This window comes from Alligator mississippiensis, chromosome 8 (genome assembly GCF_030867095.1).
Source record: "Alligator mississippiensis isolate rAllMis1 chromosome 8, rAllMis1, whole genome shotgun sequence".
Taxonomy (NCBI): domain Eukaryota; kingdom Metazoa; phylum Chordata; order Crocodylia; family Alligatoridae; genus Alligator; species Alligator mississippiensis.
The window spans coordinates 80,683,318-80,703,861 of record NC_081831.1 but is presented as its reverse complement, the minus strand read 5'-3'; the positions used below and the strand labels follow the sequence as shown (position 1 = coordinate 80,703,861).

Sequence of the window (20,544 nt, the reverse complement as noted above, 5' to 3'; positions counted from 1 at the left end):
CAGAAGTACCGAGGCAATAAACGGTCTTGCAGTTAAACTGCTTAGCTCGGGCTTAACATTTAACCAACTGCAAAAGCCATTTCTTGCTGCACACACTATAACAACATGAGCACTGCAGAATAATAAATGGCTTTTGCAGCTGATTAAATGTTGAAACCAAGCTAAGAAGTTTAAAAAGAAAAAACATTTATGGCTGGAATCCTTTACTGCCTCAAAGACTACTTGGGTGTGCGCATCTCTCGCTCTCACACGCAGAATTTGTACTGTATAAATGATGAAAAACTCAGACTTACAGCAGATTTACTGAGAAGGCAAACACATTTGCTAATCCTGATCCCAACTCCCACTTTCCTATAAACACCTGGTCCATCCACAGGTGCTACAAAGCAAACATGAATAATCAGCCATTCCTAGAAACTCAAAAACCTTCCATCGCTTTCTGAGGACATTGTAGGATGGCTGGAAACTTGAGCGGTGGATGCAATTCATGTTTTGCACGTGTATGATAGCCGGGTCCTGCCCCTCCCTCAATTCTCCTTGCACGACTTCAAGGGGAGATCATCTTCTTCCTCTTGATGCCCAAAGGGCTGCCTGGCACTGCTATGCACAGTTAAAGCGGCCATCTGCCCCTACTCAGCGACAGCTACATTTTAAGAGATTCATACTGAGATGGGCAAATTGTCAAGTCCTTTCAGATCGATCCAGGTGAAAGGCCCTATGCAGATAACAGCCAATTCATACCAGCCTGTCTCTCACAAGATTGACTCCCGAAGGCCTTAGTGGCTTTGACATTCGCAAGCTGAAGCTGGAAAGGATGCATGGCTACGCACCAAAAAGGATCAACATTAACATCTCTGGGAAAGGAAAGAGACGAATTTGCCTGGTGTTGATCCCCCAAGAGGACTGGGACTAGGTTGATCCCAGGCAAGTGTGACGTGCACGCGATTCCCAGATCATCCGCTCACGGTTTGTGAACGAACGGCCAGCCTCCGAAGGATACAGGAGGTTGGCCTCCTTGGCTGGGGACCCGCACGCCCGCTGCGAGGGGTCTCGCGAGCAGCCGAAGCCAAGGGCGGTTTTGTTGCCCGCTAGTTCTGCACCCAAAGCCATAAGCATGGCAGCTGGGAGGTCTCCATCCACGGACCGGCGTGTAAACTTTCGCTGTTCAGATTCGCCGGCGAATCTAGGCTATTTCAGGCAACCAGAGCTCACCCCTCTGGTCCATTTGGCAGCTATTTGCACCCACCTTACTATCAAGGTGGTGCAAATCTGATTCTGCAGGGGGATTTTCTATGTCCAGTCCATCATTGCTGCTTTTCCCTCGCTCTGCGTGGCGGGTTGCTAAATGGCTATACGCAGATCGGCTCGGGACGAAAAGTCTCATGACTGATGCTGGCTATTGCTTCGTTTACTTTTGCAACAACAAATGTGCGCCCAGGCCCGTAAGCCATCCGGGGGCTGGCCCGGGACGTGAGCAGGGCATGCGAGCCCAGCCACGCTGTCTCAGCCTCCTGGCAGCACAGACGCACAATGCGGTCACCAGAGCGGGGCGACATTTTTCCAAACATAAATTTGGAAAAGCTTCAGAAATCCTGCCCTGCCCATGACGCAGCTCCCTTGAGAACAAGGTCGAATTGGTACAATTTGGGTTAAAATTTCAAATAGGACAAAACTAGAAAAAAAAAAATTAAAAATCAGATGGACTCCCCTCTCCCGTCATCATCGTCAGCAAATGCAATTTCCACTGGAGGAAAATAAGCCTTAAAACACGTCCCCCTTAGAACAAGCGTGCCTTTTTCCTGATAGAAATACAAGAAGCTCATCTTAAATCAGCACTGCAAGGGGGGCCAAACACAGCTGCTTGATGGACGTGGTTCTTGATCGCGGACCCACCGGTACTTGATCATCCAGCATCACACAAACCGTCTTCTACTCTGCAGGACTAAAAGGCGTTTCCCCCAAATTATTCAGGCTGGTCGCAACATGCCTTTTGCTGCTCCATCATTGCACCAAGCTCAAAGTAATGGTCGGTGCCTCTTCACCTGGCAGCAGGGCACGCCATTGCTGTTGTTCTTTGTGCTACACGAGTTTCTTTCCTTCCGGACAGGGCAGCACTCAGCTAAGCCAACAGGATATCTGGAGTTTAAGTCACCAAGGTGCATCAGCCGCGTGTTTTACTGCAAAACAAATGAATCACTTTTACAAAGTCTTTTTTTCCTCCAAAAAACTTATTTCCACTGCATTGTTTCAAGCACACGTGCTGCAGGACGCAGCTGACAGCCCCTGCCCTCTCTGTGTGAGCGGCACACACAAGCCCCAGCCGATATCAGGACTGAAACTAGGAGAAAAAAAAGCAAATTTTCCCCTCCCTTTTCTCCTGCTCTCTCAGAGGTATGAAGCCATGCAAAGGGGAGGCCGCGCCAAGGTGAAATGGCTCAACTAAGTCACAGGATGTGACAGCACAGAGTGAAAACGGGGCCACGAAGAAGTTGAGAACAAAACATCCATTCGTCTCCACGAATTTTGCCCCTTGCTATGCGTCTTGTCAGCATTGTTCACAAGAAAACAGCCGAGCACTTAAATCAAAAGCCGCAATCTTTACAAAAAATGCCCAGGCGGGGTAATGGGAATTTGCACATTGAGCGATAAGACCGGACAGCGGCTCATAGATCTGGAAGTTGATATCTGACACCCTACGAAAGAAGAGTATTCATTAATCATCATCCTAGACCATCACACTTCATACTGTCCAAAAAAAAAAAAAAAGGTTCCTACCTGCCAAAAAGCTAACAATTTAACACAAGCAACAATAAGTGAAGAGAGACTGGTAGGAAGGAACAAGGAAATGATAAGCAGTTAATAATAGTAACAGAAGAGCTCCCGAAATGGGCTATTTATAAGGATCTATTTTTTTGTACAACAAACAGATCCCTACAGGGATCACCAAAAAATGATGGGATGATACTGGCCATCCTGGCAGGCAGCGATCTGAGTGCATTAGTAGCCTAACCAATGTCAGGTTTTTTCCTGGAGCCATTGGCACAAGGAGAGTTTGAAGGAGGGAGTGAAACTATATAAATCCCTGAAACACATAAATACTAAAAACACCACCTGGTTTTACTATATCCTATATAACAGAGAGCCAGCCCGCCGTTGCTGGTTCCTTCCAAGCCACTCGACTGCTGATCAGTGATGCTGTGAACAAGAAATTATGAGACTCAGTTACAAGAAAGCTCATTGTCACCCAACTCAACCACCATGGAGCTGGTTCAAGGTGGATACTAGATGATGGCCAGACCATCACTGCTGAATACAAGGATTCACAGGCAGGAAGGTCTGATTAGCAAGAAGGAAAGGCTGCGGGGGGGGAGGAGAAATGGGGTTGGGGAACGCGCAAAAAAAGGATGTTTCCTTTTCATCTTTATAACTGTTGTTTCACGTGATCGCTGACATCCAAGAGCCCACTTCCCATTGCGCTCCCACCTCTGTTTAAAGCCCAGTGCTAAGGACAGACATTTGGGGGCTGCAGCAAAAGTGGCTACTTTCCTTCCCTGTTGAAGGACCACCGCTGCCTTTCCATCCCGTGAAAAATACCAAGCACACAAACGGGTAAAAGCTATCTGCAACGCCCTTCAGTCCTTCTGAAACCTCTGGCCCGATCCTGCCCTCATTGACTTTATGGGGAATTGTTCTCTTGACTTGAAGAACAGGACCCACACCCAATACGACAGGGGGCATTTCCATGCAGAGGGCCAGCCTTAGAGAGATGCACCGCCACGTCCGCTCTGGAGCGCCTACGCTGGACTTCATCGACACGCGGGTATTGTACGAGCCCTCCGCCTGGGAGGGAACTGCATCCTTGCGGGACTGTGCTTGAGAAGCAATGGCAGCCCGGGGCTTGACTTTTACCACCGCTTTCATACCGTTCCCTATACTTAAAATGGGAAATGCCTCGAATTCCACAGTAAATTTAACTGCCTTGAGCAGTAAACGTGTAGCATTTAATAGTACCCACTCTATGATCCTCGATGTGTAATGGAAGGCTGTAAGAACAACAATCACGAAACCTTAAGTCACTCAATCAGAGCCCAAGTAATTCCTTAGCCAGTAATAGTCTAATAAAGCAGCTCAATTAATCTCGAGGCTGATAAAAAAAAAAAAACCCCACTCAGTGCAACCTATTCTTATAGCATTCTCACCATAAACCTGACAAAGAGGGGCTGTTTGCAGATACAGCCCTGATATATGACAAGCGCCAGCATAAGGAAATGTTGCATTGCCTTGAAAATGTCAAAGAAGAAGAAGAATATTTTTGGAATGAAGAAAAAAAAACCAACAAGATATGTTTGAACCTAATTATGTTTTAGTTAGAACATGTCACACTTCCACTGATTTAACTGGCCTAGCAGAAGTCTAGTAATTGCTGCTTCCATATGGAGTTGGAGCCGGTGAGAGAGTATTTACAATGGTATGTTAACGAGAACCAATGAGTGACTCTGAGTCACAAAAGGACAATGTAGTTAGTCTTTAAATACCAGCCATAGACTTGGTGGAGCTATAGATTATTCTGTATAGTTGGGGGGGAAAAAAAAAGGAATTAGCTCGATACATTCCAAAAGACATTTATCATTAAAATAAAAATCATCTGTTATTTTATTGAACAGCCTCAGAAAAAAAATATTAACTGCAATATCTGGTTGTGTTCAGCAGCATGTGGTTTTAATATTTTAATTGTAATGAACTGTTTAATAAAGCTGCGCAAAAAGGCGTGCCCAGGCGACTATTTTGTTCATTAAACTTCTTTTGAGGCTTTAAGAAGTGCGTTGGCAAATATGCAGATATCCAGGTACTGCCGCTCCAAAAGAAGAGGCGATTTAAAAGCAAGGAATTGGCCGAAAGCGAGACGTAGTGTTATACGCTGTTCGATACCATCCGTTCACCGATCAACTGTGCGCGGCATTTTATTTGAAACCAGGCATTTTACACGTTGTTCTAATTACTGTGCTGTCTCATTTGCTTACTGAATTAAAATGCGATGGAAATAGTAGGCCTGGCAAAGCCGTACGGGACATGTTGGGAGGCAATTCCCGAGTCTGTCAGTGCTGTGCGTTTTCCACAGTGGAAAATCTACTTTGGAAGACTTGTGAACTCCACAGGGTATCTCAAAACACACTTTAAAAGCTTTGCCACGCAGATCATCCCCTGCCCTCGCCCTGTAGAGCGGTGTCACAACAGCTGTGCTGCTCCTGGTAAAGGTGCCTTGGGCGTGCGCCTCGCAACCTGGCGCACAACGAATTCCCGGCACTCCCATAGCCGGAGTCAGGAATGCTGCGACAACCTTCAATGAAGGGTGACGGGTACAGTCGAAAGTGCAATCGTGTTATCCCTAATGGCCAATGCCAAGATCTACTCTTCCCCATCCCCTTTTTGTACAATCGTAGAAAATTCAGGTGGGAAGGGAGCTCAGGAGGTCACGTCTATCCAACCCCTGCTCCAAGCAGGACCAGGCCCAACTGCATCATCCAGGCCAAGGCTTTGTCTACCCAGGTCTTCAACACCTCCAAGGACGGAGATGCCACCACCTCTCTGGGTGACCTGTTCCAGTGCTTCACCACCCTCCTAGTGAGAAAGTTTTGTCTCATATCCAACCTCAACTTCCCTTGCTGCATCTTTCTGCGTAGCAGTCTCCAGTATAAGAAGGGTAGCAAACCCAACATCTTTCAGGCACCGTATTTGCTGCTTTCCTATGCAGCGGGCATGGGCTTCACAACAATCTTAATTATCACCGAGTCACAGGGGTGGAAGGGATCGAGGGTCACGTGCCCCGACCCCTTTCAGGACCCAATACGGTCAAGCTTTTGCTAAGATGAGTTTGTAGGGAAACGAACCGACCTAGACTGGTAGATCCCTTGGGAGTCAATATTTTGATCTGAGGCCTGCAGGACACTTCAAGCACAGAGGTATCACATAGTTCCCAGGCATATCTTGGTTACATTGGCTCAATAAAGCTGTGGCCTTTTGGCCTCTTTCCAAATTAACTTGTGTGTGACCTCCCCGGTGCCCTCTCTCAGCGACAAGGCCGCAGAGAAGCATTTGATTAAAACTCAGAAGGAAATGCAGAATGCGCTAGTTGATCGAACTGTCTTTCATTGAGACTGTTTAAACTTTGGGGCATGTTTTACATGCTTCCCGCTATTGTTTTGTGGCTGCTCTTTCACCTCCGCCTGGTTTTCCCTTTGCCCCAGAACGAGGAGTTTTACTGCCTCTGCAATGTCAACATTTTGACTCTGATCCTACCACAAAAACCACGAACGTGTCCCTCGCGGAGAGCTGCAATGTGCCCCCTCACCGCTGCAGGATTGGGGCCACGCAGCAGTAACATGAAGGAAAGCAGTGAGAATTTACTCTGCAAAGCAAAGGACAATATTGCAAAGCACTGTATACTCCCTTCATATTCCAAGAAATAAATCAAAGTTAGTTTCTCAGGGCTGGAGAAAACATATTGCCTGGATTCTGATTCCCAGAGGGGGGTTTTTTCAAGAGCTTATGTGGTAGTTAGATTTTTGGCTGGAGAATATGCAATATGATAAAAACACAGTCCCTAAACGCTATAATAAATTATGGATCGTTTGATGTGCAAACCAAAGAGCTGTCAAGCCACAGTATCGCTGAAATATTCTAAACGGGCTCTGAACTCCAGCGTGCAATCTGTTTCCAGGCCTTCCAGTCTTGTAGCAGCACATCTCCCACACTTCGTGCTCCTTGGAGGGGTTTCTTTTACTTCTGAGCGTGCACTGTTTCAAAATGGCATTCTCCTTTCTAGGACGGTCCCAGCAGCAATGCTACGTTTTTCCAGACCCCACCATGGGCCGGGGGCAGGCTTTAGCCTAGATACAGGAGACGTGATTTGCTTTCTCTGCCCTGCCACAGACTTCTTGTGAGATGTCGAGCCAGTCACTGCGTGCCTACCTGTTGCAGGGTGTGCCTGCAACCATGCCCCCCTTCCCACACCGGCTCCTATGCAAGACTGGCATTCACAGCCCCAAATCTACACCACGCTTGGGGACTGAAAGCTGTCCCTTTGTGGACGGGCAACTGCTCCTATCTGGTTCAGACCCAAGAACAGGACAGAACAGCAGAAGTCTGGCACCAGAAGCATCAGTTGATAATGCACAGACCTGGTTGGAGGGGTTGGCGTGGAGGGGCTCTCGACAGAAGCCAAGTAGCTGGGCTCTGGCCCCCCTCAGCCATGAGGAAATGTGAGGCTTGATGGAAATAGGAAGAAAAAGAGCTGGAAGGCTCCTGAGGGTAAGTCCCCCTTCCTGACCAGGAGCTAGAAGCTGCCAAGATGGCTTGGCTCTGGGGAAGGTGCTCCTTGCTAGAGACAAGGGGCGCTTGTACACACCACGGCGACTATGGGCACGGTTCTTGCGTTAAAATCTTTACCCCCACTCTCACAGGGAATGAACATCCCTCGCCCTTCTCCTACGCTCCCAGAGGTGCACGCACCTCACAGCACGCAGGATAGTTGAGGGGTTTGACACAAGAGACCTGGTCAAAGCAAGAAGCAGCAACTTGCCACCTGAGAAACACGCAGCAGGTGCCGTCCTGCTGCCAGCCGTACCGAATCCCCCTGCGGGAAGGAAGCCAAGCTGCACGGAGGACAAATCTAAGCAGAAGCTTCAAGCTTATTATTCTGTGACAAGCAAAGCTGTCAGGACAAGCAACCTGCACTGCCGCTGAATACACTCTGCGGTTTCAACCATCAGTCCGGCTGCTTCCAACACGGACGAGCAAAAACCCATCTAGTTAGAGAGTGACCTCACCCGCTCCGAGAAACCAAATGGCGGATTGGTTCAGACTTATTTCCCCAAAAGTGACCCCTGGCCTCCCAGCTGAGATAGCAATACTAATATTTATGGACGAGATATAAGTGCTGCTGGGCGTGGAGCAAAAATAACTCCAAATCACAACTGATAAAAATGCAACGGGATCCAAAAATTCCCAGTTCCAGCCTGACGATAATAAATCAGCTCGCCCACGGAGCGACAAAAAATAGAACCACCCACAAATCAGACGGAGAAATGGAAACAAAGACGGTCCGGCGCTTCCAGCCGATTAGCAGGAATTTTGGAGCGTGACTCGTTCCAAAAAAGATCTGACTGAGATGTCAAGCTCTCTCAAAATGTTATACTTCTTATGTTTTAAAAGGTTGTTAAACTGGGCTAATAAAACTCAGGCAGACCTCTTTATTTCGCTTTTGCATAATATCCACTTGATTGATTCCTTCCAGCCTCTGGACATGCCATTCGAGTGTAAGAACAAGGGCGAGAACAATTTGTTTAGAAACTGCTTCTCAATAAAAGCAAAATGCACACACAGAGGAGAATATTGCACGTGCCTGTTGCAGGATACAAATGCATTTATTTGCATCCACACTGAGAAGGTCATGAGTGACCGGACCACACAATTTATTCGCCAAATTTAAGCATGCTCCAAAGACTTTTGAAGTCTTGTCACCCTTTGAGAAGACTTCTTCTCGAGGAGCATGCACAGCAGTGCATAAATACAGGCTAAAGCTTTGTAAAATTATACCTCTTAATATCCAGGAATAAGAAAACAGCCTGGAGCCCAACTCAAACAGTAGGTATGGGTACGGGTACATGGGAAGCCGGGCTGCAGCTATCCAAGCTAGCTTGGGCAACGGCAGCAACATAGCTGTGTTGGCACAGCACGCTGCACAGGCTCATGCACTGCTTCTCCCGGTGCAGTGTAGACCTGTCCTGGGTACCTACATGTCTGGCATCAGGACTGGACCTCCTCCAAACAAAACCACAGACTAGAAGCATTTGCAATGTGCTGTGCCCATCTACTGGATACCGTGGGAAATGCATATCGGAAATCTGAGCAGATAAGGTGCAGACACAGGACGGTTTCTACAGCCCCAATTTCACTCTGCCGTTGAAATTACTCTGCAGTAACTTCTCCCAAGTTGGCTGCCCAAAGTAGGTGTTGCTATTGCAGCATCTGGTTAGTAGGAGCCCACTTGCACTGAGCAAGCACCAAGCCCAGTGACATGGGTGAGGGCAGCAGACACCAGCATACCTTTCTCCGGTGCATATTTACTTCTCACTTCCTCTGAAGTAACTAGACACTCGTTCCCTGCGAGGCATGCGTTATGTGCTGTACATCCACTCCACTTTTCCTGTGCAGTTAATTGAGAGGGTTTGTAGTAGACACACCAAGTCTTTGCATCTAGCTGGACAGCAGCTCCAGTGCGCCCTGAAAATCTGCAGGCACCTCCTTAAAAACAATGCTGTCCTCACCTCTCCTTCAACCTGGGAGTCCACGCTGCTTTCTAGATCTGAAGAGGAATATAACTAGACATCAAATCCTTCTCACACCTCCTCCACTGTGGAATTAATTCATGGTGCTCTCCAGATACGGGGGAGAGACAGGAAGACCTCAGTGGGACCAAGGATGGGCCTGCCCCAGGCAGGGGGCTGCACTAGAAGACCCCGGGGGGTCCCTGCCAGCCCTATTCCTGTGCCTAGGGACTATGGTGAGATTCAACCCCCAAAAACCCAAGTTTCAGTAACACCCAAATTTCCTTTTTAGCTGGATCTGAACCTTTCACCTTAATCTAAGGACTCTGACATTCAGACTAGGGACAGACATTACACATAAACCGGTTTAAGTGATCAGAAACCGGTTTAAACCTGTAACAGAACAGACGTTCAGTGCGCATAAACCAGTTTGAAATGGCTGAAACTGGTTTGAGATCTACCTGGTTGAATGTAGTATCCAACTGAACTGATTTGGTTCAAACTGGTTTATGCAACGTCCGTCCCAGACCTAAGAGACGGGTTCCTAACGAGTCGCTTCTTGAGGATTGCCTTTCGCTTCCCAAACGTGACATTCACCATTTTTATTTCGTGGCCAGACCTGACCTTCCCCTCCACAAAACAACCTTCACGGAAGCATCTGGAGTCTCTGTACTCTCAGATTTTCCTACGCAACAAGAAAATCCCTTCGTATTTTCCAGCTCTGAAAGCAAACAGAAGCAGTGTGTGAGGGTCGGCGGCGATGGCCATATCCCACCCCTGACTTTTTGCTAGACCAGGGGTGATGGGCAAAGTCCACAGCTTTGTACAGCTGCATGCAGCCGTGCCGTGTTTACCCACCACCTCCAACTCCATGAGCAGACCAATAACTCGACCCAGCCCGGCAGCCGGCGTTTCACAACCGCTTGGTGTCAGCAGTTTCAAGCATGCTAATAACCACGTTCGGTTCAGCGCGCCTCTCCCCCTCGCTGTGCACGGCAAAACATTATCATCTCCTGCAGGTTGAAACCTGCCCTCTTCCCGGTTCTACAGGGAGCTGATTATACTTTATTTCCCTTTTAATCATTGTGCGCTGCTGGCCGTTTGCATCGCTTTACGATGCGAGCGGGCACGGTCATGGAGCAACGCCGAGGGCCTGCTCCCTCGATGCTAAGCGCGGCTGCTGTGCATCATCTTCGTACGAGCGCAAAGCGGCCGGCTGCTCCACCCAGCCGAGGGGTAATGAGGCATGCCTGTGTCTGAGGTCAGCAGGATTAAACTGGGAAATGCTATGAAAACAGTGCCGTGGCATGCACTGGAGCGAGAAAGCTGAGGTTAGCATCAGGAAAGAGCATGCCTACTTGCCTGGCAGCCTGATAAGCCGTGTTTGTTTTAACCTGAAGTGGTCTTTTATTACCTGATGGGTGTAAAACCCCTCCTTCCTGCGGGCAAGAGGCCAAGCCAGCTCTCCCCGCCGCAGACCTTGCCCTGCAGCTGCTGTCTCCAAGGGCGTGTTATCGCTTGACTTTCCCAAAGCCACACGTCCCCAGCAACCTGTGCCCCCCAACCTGGCCAACAAGTCACATCTGACAAGCAGCTGCATCTAGGTCCAACGTAGCAAAGCAGGGATGAGAGCAGAGTCCTGCAGGTTTGGGATAAGGGGAGAAGCCGACACTAGACTACATGGAGAAACATAATGGGGAATGATCATATAATCATGGAAAATGAGGGTGGAAGGGACCTCAGGAGGTCACATCCAGTCCAACCCCCTGCTCCAAGCAGGGCCAGCCCCAACTGCGTCATCTCAGCCAAGGCTTTGTCTACCTGGGGCTTAAACACCTCCAAGGATGGTGAGTTTACAACCTCTGGGTACAATGATCAACCCCTAAGCTAAAGGAAGCCAACCCAGGGCCTTGCCCTGAGATATTGGCCTGAGAAACTGGTGCCTGCAGACTGCAAGGGGGAGCATTGCCAGGATTGAATGTGGTCCCAGGGCTCTGCTGGAGGAATTTTGATTTATTTCCATGTTAAGACTATCTAGGATAAAAACACCAGCTGAGAGCACAGTCCCTCACACCTGCCAGGTGGTATGCAAAAAAGCCAGCAGCCCCCACTTCGAATGAAGGTAAAACCTCCCCAAAAATTGGGTAAGGAACAGCCATTCCTGCCGGGGCCCTGCAACCATCAGCGTATGACACAAAGCTCAGGATTTGGTTATTATTGCATTCACCCTTATCCTGGGGCTCAGGCAGACTTCCATAAAAAGGGCAGGTCTGGAGCGGGACTCCACGCACACGAGCCGCTCCGGGGGTCCGCTCCTGTTCCACGGGAATGGGCAACTATCCTCGGGCAGCTTCCCCCTAAATGCAGCAAGGACAGCCTACTCCACTCTGCTTCATCTTCTGCAGGGCAGGAGAACACACAAAACCACAAATACAGAACTGGGGGTGTGCAAGAAGTCCCCTGCCCCACTTATATAACTTAGTGGGGGTTGTCCTTAGTTTTCTATTCACCCACCAGTCCTATTCAGGACCCAGCTGTGGTGCTTGGCATCACGGCTTCCTGCAGGAGCAGATCCCACGGGCTGGCTTCAGTCTCTGGAGGGTAACGGGTGCGTTCCCGAGCCTCGTTACACCATGCAGGACCAGCCTGTCACTGGTCCTTAACAGTGGTGCTTGCTCGAGGGAACTGGGAGCAGTGGTGCAGCCACAGTGGATCCTCTGGGGTTTTTTCAGCTCTGCATTTTCCACCCAGGGAACCAGCCCCAGCCACCTGAGAGCTTCCTGCAGCTCTGACCTAGCTGGGCTACTTGCCTGGGAGGTGGCTCCCCACATCCCCAGGTCTGCGTGGGCACTGGGGATGTGTCTGGAGCAGCCTCCCAGGACAGCTTCCAGCTCTGGAGAGCATCAAGGAACCGGGGTGGATGGAGCTGGGCACAGATCCCATCCTCGCCACTGACCTTGCCACAATCTCTCCCGTGAGTAAATAGCAGGGCCAGTGGCCCATCACACCCACTTGGATTGCATTCACCCAAAGGAGCACAGGAATGGGAGAAGTAGGACGGACGGGACAACCTTCAAGCCCGCACCCACCTGGTTGATGTGCTTCAGCTTGTCGATAATCTGACTAATCACTGGCTCCGGGCCCTTCATTTTCATCTCGTGGTTGCCAGCCTGGGCTTTCGCTCCATTGCGCACGACCGGGTGACTGTACCTGCCAAAGCGAACACAAGAGAAGATGGGGCACCTGATCCATAAGGAGATTGCTTGCGTGCAACAGGCCCCAGAGGCATCCTAGCAATGACAGAGGCCCGTTCAGCAGCTGGAGATGCTCAAGCTGTTCATGACAACACAGAAAGGGCGGCCACATTCAGTAAATATTTCCATTCTGCCTTTGCAAAGGAACTGGACCGCATACCCGCATCACATAAGGATGAAGGCGTACTTTCCAGGCCATTAGTAACCAAGAAGGATGTTAAGCAACATTTATTAATAACATCTGCTACTGAAAACTTTTTAAACAAACAGTCACAGATAAAACGGCACCAACATAAAAAACATGACTGAGGAAATCTGGCCTGCTGACATTCATCTGCAAAAAATCTTGGCAGATGCAGGAAAAGACTGGAAGACTGCTAACCGTGGGCCCATATTCAAGAAGAATAAACAGGGAGACCTGGAGGACTAAAGACTCATTAGCATCATAACCATCCTTTGCAAAAGAATGGATACGCTGATGCAGACTTTTTATTAATAAAGGATTAAGGGCCAGGAGTGTAATAAATACAGCATTATGAATATAAGGAATGCAACATGCTTTATAGAAAATAGGTGTTGCCAAATAAACCTGATTTCACTTTTTTTGTTGAGCTCGCACGTTGGGTTGGTAGATGTGCTATGCTTTGGACTTTTATAAAGGACTACTAGACTTAGTACTGCACAGCATTTTGATTTTAAAATGATTAACTATACAGTTCAATAGATTACAAACTGAATAGATTATGAACTGGCTTATCTACAAAAAAAAAATCACCATCCATCGGGAACCACCCTTGAAAGACAGTGTCTCTGGGGGGTTCAGCATGGGTTGGTATGAGGCCCAACTCCATTCGGCGTTTTAACAGACGATCCAGAAGTAAAGATATCACTGCAAAGATTGAGAGAATAGCGAGCAGTGGGAGGGGTGCTGTCATACCTTGCTATCAGTAAAACAAGCCCATTCAAGAGAACAGTGTTTTAATACAGCCAAAAGCCAAGTGGTGGACTCTCCATCTCTTGGAGGCTCTGCATTTCCAGCCCAGATGCCGTTTTGCGAATTCTGGACATCACTCTGACCAAACACCAGATATTGGATTCAATATAGGGGTCCTATGGGACTTGTGGTATTAAGATATCATTCAAGGACCTATGGTATTAAGAGATGTCAAACTCCATGATCGAAAAGGTTCCCTCTAGGCCTCAACTCCCAACTACACAGTGGAGTTGGTGATTATTTGCTGCTTAAAACTGAGGTTGAACACAGCACGCTACAGCTTTCCTATCCAAGCCGACAATGCAGTTTCTGCCCTAAAACCTGGAAGATTATTGTGAATTTTGAATTACTCTAGCACAGCAATTATGGACTGGGCCGCAGAGATCATGATTTGAAAGGAAAGGAGGTCGGTACACCATGCGTTCCTAAATAAATGCTTGGCCTGCAGCGACATGAGAATCAATATTCCCCGAGCACCATCTTGTGGAAAGACTGCACTACTACAAGCTTATCTCGGGCAAATTAGACACACAAATCCTGCCCCTCCAAACAAACAACCATGCTTAATCTCACGCATGTGCAAAAACGTGTTCAGCCCCAAGGCATTCGCACACCTGCCCATTAGACCAGCTGGGCAAGAATGAATTTCTCGTCAGCTCCAAGCCCCGTTAACAGTGAGTATTAGTTAGGCTTCACTTGCTGGATGCCCTGAGAAATTTCTGGTTATTCTGCAAATTTGGTTTTGAGAAACAAAGATGCATTATTGCTGGGGGGAAAAAAATAAAGTTTTCCAAACTCTTAGAGCTCAACTCCCACAGATCTAGGAAGCACGGAGCTGTTCTGGGGAATACGCATTTTTTCTGGTTTTCTCTGGGCAACGGTTGCAAAATCAGACCCTCTCCAGACTACAGCGTGCCATGCAAGGACGACCCGAAGGGATGCGATAGGCCAAGGGGTCTGGTAATAAGGGTCAGTAAGATGAGTTACCGAGCATGGAGAGTCTAAGAGAGTTTACCTGATTAGTAACATGAAGGGAAAGAATGACATCTCACCACCCCAGGACCATGCAAGGGAAGGCCCTGCCACCCCGGAGAGATGCAAAACACCTGTCTTAGTGCAGATGTGCACTGATACGCTATCCCCAAAGAGTGCACATTCAGGCCAGGAGGTAGGGCATCCACAGCAGACACAACTGGCTTCACTGTGCCCCCCCTGCAATGCTGCAGATGCGCCATAAGAGCCAAACCAATCCCCACCCCTTCCCTGCAGCTAAATCCAAGAGCAAGGATTGAAGATTGGAGGGAAACACCTGGAGATTCCCCTTCCTGGGCTCCCCGGGCCGTCCCGGTGGGGAGAAGTGACCAGGATGGTGCTGGCTTGTAGCCCCGCTCCCAAGCAGACAGAGGACTCGGGCTCCCAAGACGCTTCTGGAAATTTTCCCCATTAGGCTTGACATGCTTTGCTAGACTGGGCTGGATTCATAGATTGTAAGGGGCTGGATGGAGTGCAGTATGTGTGATGTTGGATAAATAAATGACAGCAGCCACTAACATGGGAAAAAGTGCTGCCAGGCACAAAATAGACTCAGAAATAAAGGAAAACTATGCATGCATTAGTATTAACGGATTCAACAGGAAATGACCTTAGATTCACAAATGCAGATCCAGCATATTCACGCATCTCCCAGGATGGAGACTTTGGCTCTCTTACAATCCATCTAAAATCAATGAAAATGAAAAGCAGACTTGAAAGCCACCCCGGTCAGAGCAGGCAGGCTTGCAGGAAGCCTGGGGGCACTGGAGGGATGTGGAGTGGACCTGACCGGACAGGTTCCCATCAGCATCCAGTATTTCAAAGGCACAAAGGCCATGAGTGTAATTTAGCTCCTGACCGGGTGGAGGGAGCATTCCTGAAATGCCAGGCATCCCAGACACAGGCAGCTGGCACCCGCCCAGGATAAGCCCTAAGCAGTGGCTGCAGCTCTTCATGGGGTCCTAAATCCAGCCCTGCACCCAGTGGCACGACAAAGATGCACGGGCAGAGCACCAGCAAGAAGCCCTCGTTCTTCAGACTGCGTCACGGGACACCCGAAGCCTCCTCCCAGTCGCTTGCTTTCTCGTCTTTCCATTCAACTCCGTGGCACGGCCACGGTTTTCAGAGTGCCGATGAGCGTGCACGCGGCCAAGCAGATGGCCAAGGCAATGTGGCATCGTCTTGGCTTACAGGCTTTGTGCTCACCAGCCAGTCCTTTGGGGCGATGTTAAACAGGGCAACATTTAGCATTGCACTACTGAGGCTGAACGCGCCACAGTCCCGCGCTGCCTGGGCAAGCTGCGGTCGAGCGGTGGCAGCAGTCTAAGGCAGCATGCGAGCACCCGGCTTATGGAGAAGTATCCAGATGCAAGAGATTTCCAAGGACCCTCCAAACCGGGGTGCAAGCTACGGCTGGTGACAAAGTCAATGCAAAGGATAAATGTTACGTCTTGCAAAATGCACCGATAAATGCTTGTCCCTTCGAACTGCCTGGCAGATAATTACCCGAGAAAAGCATTACCCTGCTGGCTATGGTTATGGCCTTGCAAAATGCCGTATCCTCCATATTCCTCCTTCATTCGTGAGCCATGAATCTTTAATCCTGACCCAAACTAAGGGATTTCCTCCTGCTCCCCATCTCCTCTGGGACAGCTTTGTCCTTCCAGCTTAAACCGCTTTCCTTCCAGATTTTCGTTACAGGGCGCAGGAACCAAGACAACAAGGGAGCCCTAAAATATATGGCAAGATGCAGAGCAGTGCTGTGAGGTTCCTCCCCGAATTCGGATCTGCACGAGCACTGAAATGCAGACCAGTCGGGCTGACTTGGCCACGCTACGTTTGCAGATAAATTACTGTAGCGCGACGTGTGGTTTACAGAAAGTAATCCTGTAAAGTCAAACGGAAAGAATCACATATGAAAAAAGGGAAGTAACCTTTTCATTCAAATACCAATTAATGTACGCTTGCCTCCCAGCTACAAAGCATCGATTCACGGACACCTGCACGCGTCACGCCTGCTAGAGAGGAAACGGGGGTCCTGGCTAAGCACATGCACGTCTGACATGATGGCTGGTCATCGCATTTGTTTTTCCTAAAAGGGGACAAAATGCAACTACAACTGGATCCACCGCAAATGTGGGGACACATTTTAAGGGAAGGGTGTTTGTTTAACTGGTTAATAGATTAGGGCTCACGCCTGAGAGACCAGCACCTGTAATTACCACCAATACTGAGAAGTGCTCTGTCTTCTGGGAGCCGTCCTGTTATGTTTTTTCTGATGGCACAAGCGGCTCGTAACCCCAAAGGTATTAACGTGCCCACGTCATGCTACAACAGTGAAATTTGGCTTTTGACTGCAAGAGACCTCGGCCTGCCCAGCGCCAGGTCAAGCACAACCCAAAAACTTTTATTAAAGCTGTGGAAAAAGAAAGAAAAAAAAAAACCCAGCTGAAGCTTTGGAAACATGAATTGCCAGGCAAGGCTTTTATTTTAAACGACATCCCCTGTTTCCTTCCCTGTTTGGTGCAGAGAGTTGCTCATAAGGAGACAGTCCTGCAGGATGATGTTAAAGATGGCAATAACTGTCCCGTTCAGAGAAAAGGGCGAGATGAGAGTCAGGACGCCTCTCAGGATTACAATGAGAAAAGTTCGCTTGTGTTGTGATGCAGAAGCTCACTCCAAAGACCACCCATCCCACCACGTCCAATGAGTCATTGTTGGCAATCCCTCAATTTGAGGATGATCTCCACCACGGCTCATCGATGGGGCTTGAGGAGTCCAGTCCAGGAGTCGCAGATCCCTCCGCAGAAGTTGCAAGTCTTTCCGCAGGGGGAAAGCAGGCTGTAGGCTGGGATGCATCTCCTCCTCCTTCTTCTGCCCTCTCTTCTCTGCATCGAGGGCAAGATGCTTTCCTTCAAAGCGGGCTGGCGCTTGGTCGAGTTTTCACTGGAGTCTGCTACCAACTAGCTCCTCCGAGCAGGATGCTGGCATCTGTTTTCTCGAGGTCTGCATCCACCTGTAGCCTCTGGTCTGGCAAAGTTAGTGCTTGAGGATCACTGACTCAAAGCTGGTAACACTGGTTTCAGCAAGGAGCTGGGCATTTGTGCAGCGACCTTCCCAGGGAAGTGGCCCCATGTGACGCCGTGCGAGAGGAGATGCCCACCTCAAGGTAGAGACATGAACCAGAATCTCTCACGGAGATTTCGACTCTATAAACATTTCCCCCCATCTCTGCAATCTTTTGAACCATTGTCGTACGAATTGCGACTCTACCAGGAGCCCTGAAGACCCCTCAGCGTAGCTCCTCGACCTGCCCCCTGGTTTGTTACCACTGCGCTGGTCCCTGAACTCAGCAGAGCTTCCTAACCAGTGCATATGAGGGGCTGAGCTGGACTCCTGTGACTGCGGACAATCAGAGCTTGGGCTTAGCCCAGCCGTCTCTTAAAGTCCACAGAGCCAGGTCCGTTTACACCAACTGAGGATCTGATCCGGCATCTTTAAACACAACCCCTCTTCTCTGGGGGCACATTATGGCCAACCTCAAGTGTCCAAAGATGGAGCAGCAGGAAGGAGACCCCCGCACTGCCTCCTTGATAATAGCTGCAACCAGTCAACCCAAGAGAGTTTTGCAAACACCCCCCCAAAAAACACAGGTCAGCCATCCTTACAGACACAGCCTCCTGCCGAGCACTCACGGATCAGCACACCTTACTTTTCTTCCTTTTTGGAACGAGAACGGAGATCCTCACGTCATACCCTGACCCCAGCAGCCGGGGATTTCGGGAAAAACTCCCAACAGCTGTAAGATTCACCAAAAACTCACAGGAGTTGGCAACTAAGGGTTTGTACCAATCTGCTATCGTTTCAGTCTCACTTTTCCTCACTGAAGTTTGAGACACATTAGCCTGGGAAAAGTTGCCCAGACGTTAGACCAACAAGCGTGCCGAATATATCTAGATCCGTGACCTTCATTCCTCAGATACTCTGGAAGCAATTACAGCCAGCGAACAACCTATTATATTTGCCTACTATCCCCTTTATTAAAGGTCTCTTATGCTATGAAACTGTTTTATGCATCTGAAAAGTTATAAAATCCCCTAGCCTTTTGGGACTCTGTTTTATGTGATATTCTGTAACATTTGCAGAAATAACGGTATGCTTTCATGAGTTGGAGGTTTATTATTGGCGTGGATTCTCCTTTGTTACAACATTACAGCATCTCATTTTTCTCTCTTGCTTCCAGTCGTGCTTGCTTTGTTTGTGATTTGTATGATAAAGAAACTACAATAGGTTGGCAATAAAAGGGAAATGTGAAACTTTTTCCCTGTGAGAAGCAAAATTAGGAGAGTTTGGCAAGGCACAAAAAACATATTAACTTGGAAAGTGCATAAAAGGAGCAAAGATCAAAAGTCCTGCAGATGACTTAGGTTAAGGCAAAGACCTGCCCTGTACAGCTTGGGAACGGGGGGACACGTTCTGGGCTGGCTGAGAAGTTTTGCAACGGCTAAACGTGGCTGCAACACTGCTCAGAAGAGCTTGAAAAGGAAAAGAAGATTCCCCTTAAACTTTGAGAGCCTGGGTTTTTCACAAGCTTTTAAAATTAAATGCTGAGAAATCTCAACACTATGCATAAAACTTTACTTTTTCTATCAGGGGTACTGGACAGGAAGGGATCCACTGGATCATCAAGTACCGTCTCCTGCAAACATAGGCACCGCATCCAATAGGCTCATTCATAAACGCATCACAGGCAGCGGATCCTGCGCTTCCCATCAACGTGCAACACATTTTAGCAGATCATTAGAGGGGAGTGTTTAACACTTGATTTCTCCTCGTTTTTCCAGTACATGTTCTCTAACTGGGTAGCCACTGCAAAGCTGACCCCCTCCCTAGCTAGACATTTAGCTCCCCTGGACAGTTACAGACCTCGGCACCATACACGTCATTTGTAACAGCTCCCAAGCACAGGTTTATGGTGTGATGAAACTGTGCATAAGAATATAAGAATTACCATTTACTGGGTCAGACCTTAGGTCCATCTCGCCCAGTCTCCTATGTCACCTGGCAGCACAGAGCAGATGCTGAAAGGGAGGAAGACCTGGGTCTGACCAGGGTTTTTCCCCCTGTCCCTCTCCCACTCGCAGCCTCCAACATTTGAGGTCTAGGAAGTGTTGATCACAAGCCATGCCCTCCACTCCCCTGCTCAATAGGGACTGATGCCCCTTTCCTCCAAGGATGCGTCCCATCCCTTTGTGAATCTGGCTCCCACCACATCTGGTAGCAATGAGCTCTGCGCTTGCATGACACGCCGGGTGAAAAATAACTTCCTTGGGTTCGTTTTAAACTTACCGCCTGCTAGCTTCATGTTGTGTCCCCTAGGTCTCGTACAGTACGAGAGAGTCGAGAATCAATCCCTCTCGACTTTCTCTTCACCGTTTCGTATTGTGTACACCCTTCTCATGTCCCCACTCAAGCGTCTCTTTTCATCTCCTCCTAGGGAAGCCCCTCCATCCCCCTCATCCTCCTTGTTGCCCTTCTTTGAACCGTCTCCCCTGTGCAAGGGAAGTCCACCGGGAAAGTAACCCGCAACTTATCAGGGCCAGAAGGAGACGTTCTTCTCAATGGATGGACAACCTTGAAGATGGGCTGAAGCCTATGAAGTCAGACTCGATAAAGGAGTCTGAAGAACGTAACAGAGGGAGCAATAATTAAATATGCATAGCAGGATGAGTAATGCCGGCTAGTCAGTGGGAACAACAAGCATTGATGCTTTATGGTGCTGGTCATCAGCACAGTAATGTATTCATCCTGAAAGCATTACTCAGAGATGGGCAGGTTCTCACAGGGCATAAATAAACCAAGCTCCTTTGACTTTAACAGAGCTGGAAAGACTTAGACCTGATGAGAAACTCCTCCAGGATACCCATGATCCCATTGA

The 20,544-nt window shown here is 48.7% G+C and overlaps 1 protein-coding gene across 2 annotated transcripts in view; it reads right to left on the bottom strand.

Annotated features, from left to right (window-relative positions):
- The window catches only part of GPC3 (glypican 3), a 202,436-nt gene that overhangs the window by 48,976 nt on the left and 132,916 nt on the right, over window positions 1-20,544 (bottom strand). For both annotated transcript variants that reach the window (XM_019492767.2, XM_059732903.1), the window contains exon 6: window positions 12,416-12,536. In XM_019492767.2, coding sequence (XP_019348312.2) covers window positions 12,416-12,536 — 121 coding nt within the window. The remainder of the gene's footprint in view (window positions 1-12,415; window positions 12,537-20,544) is intronic.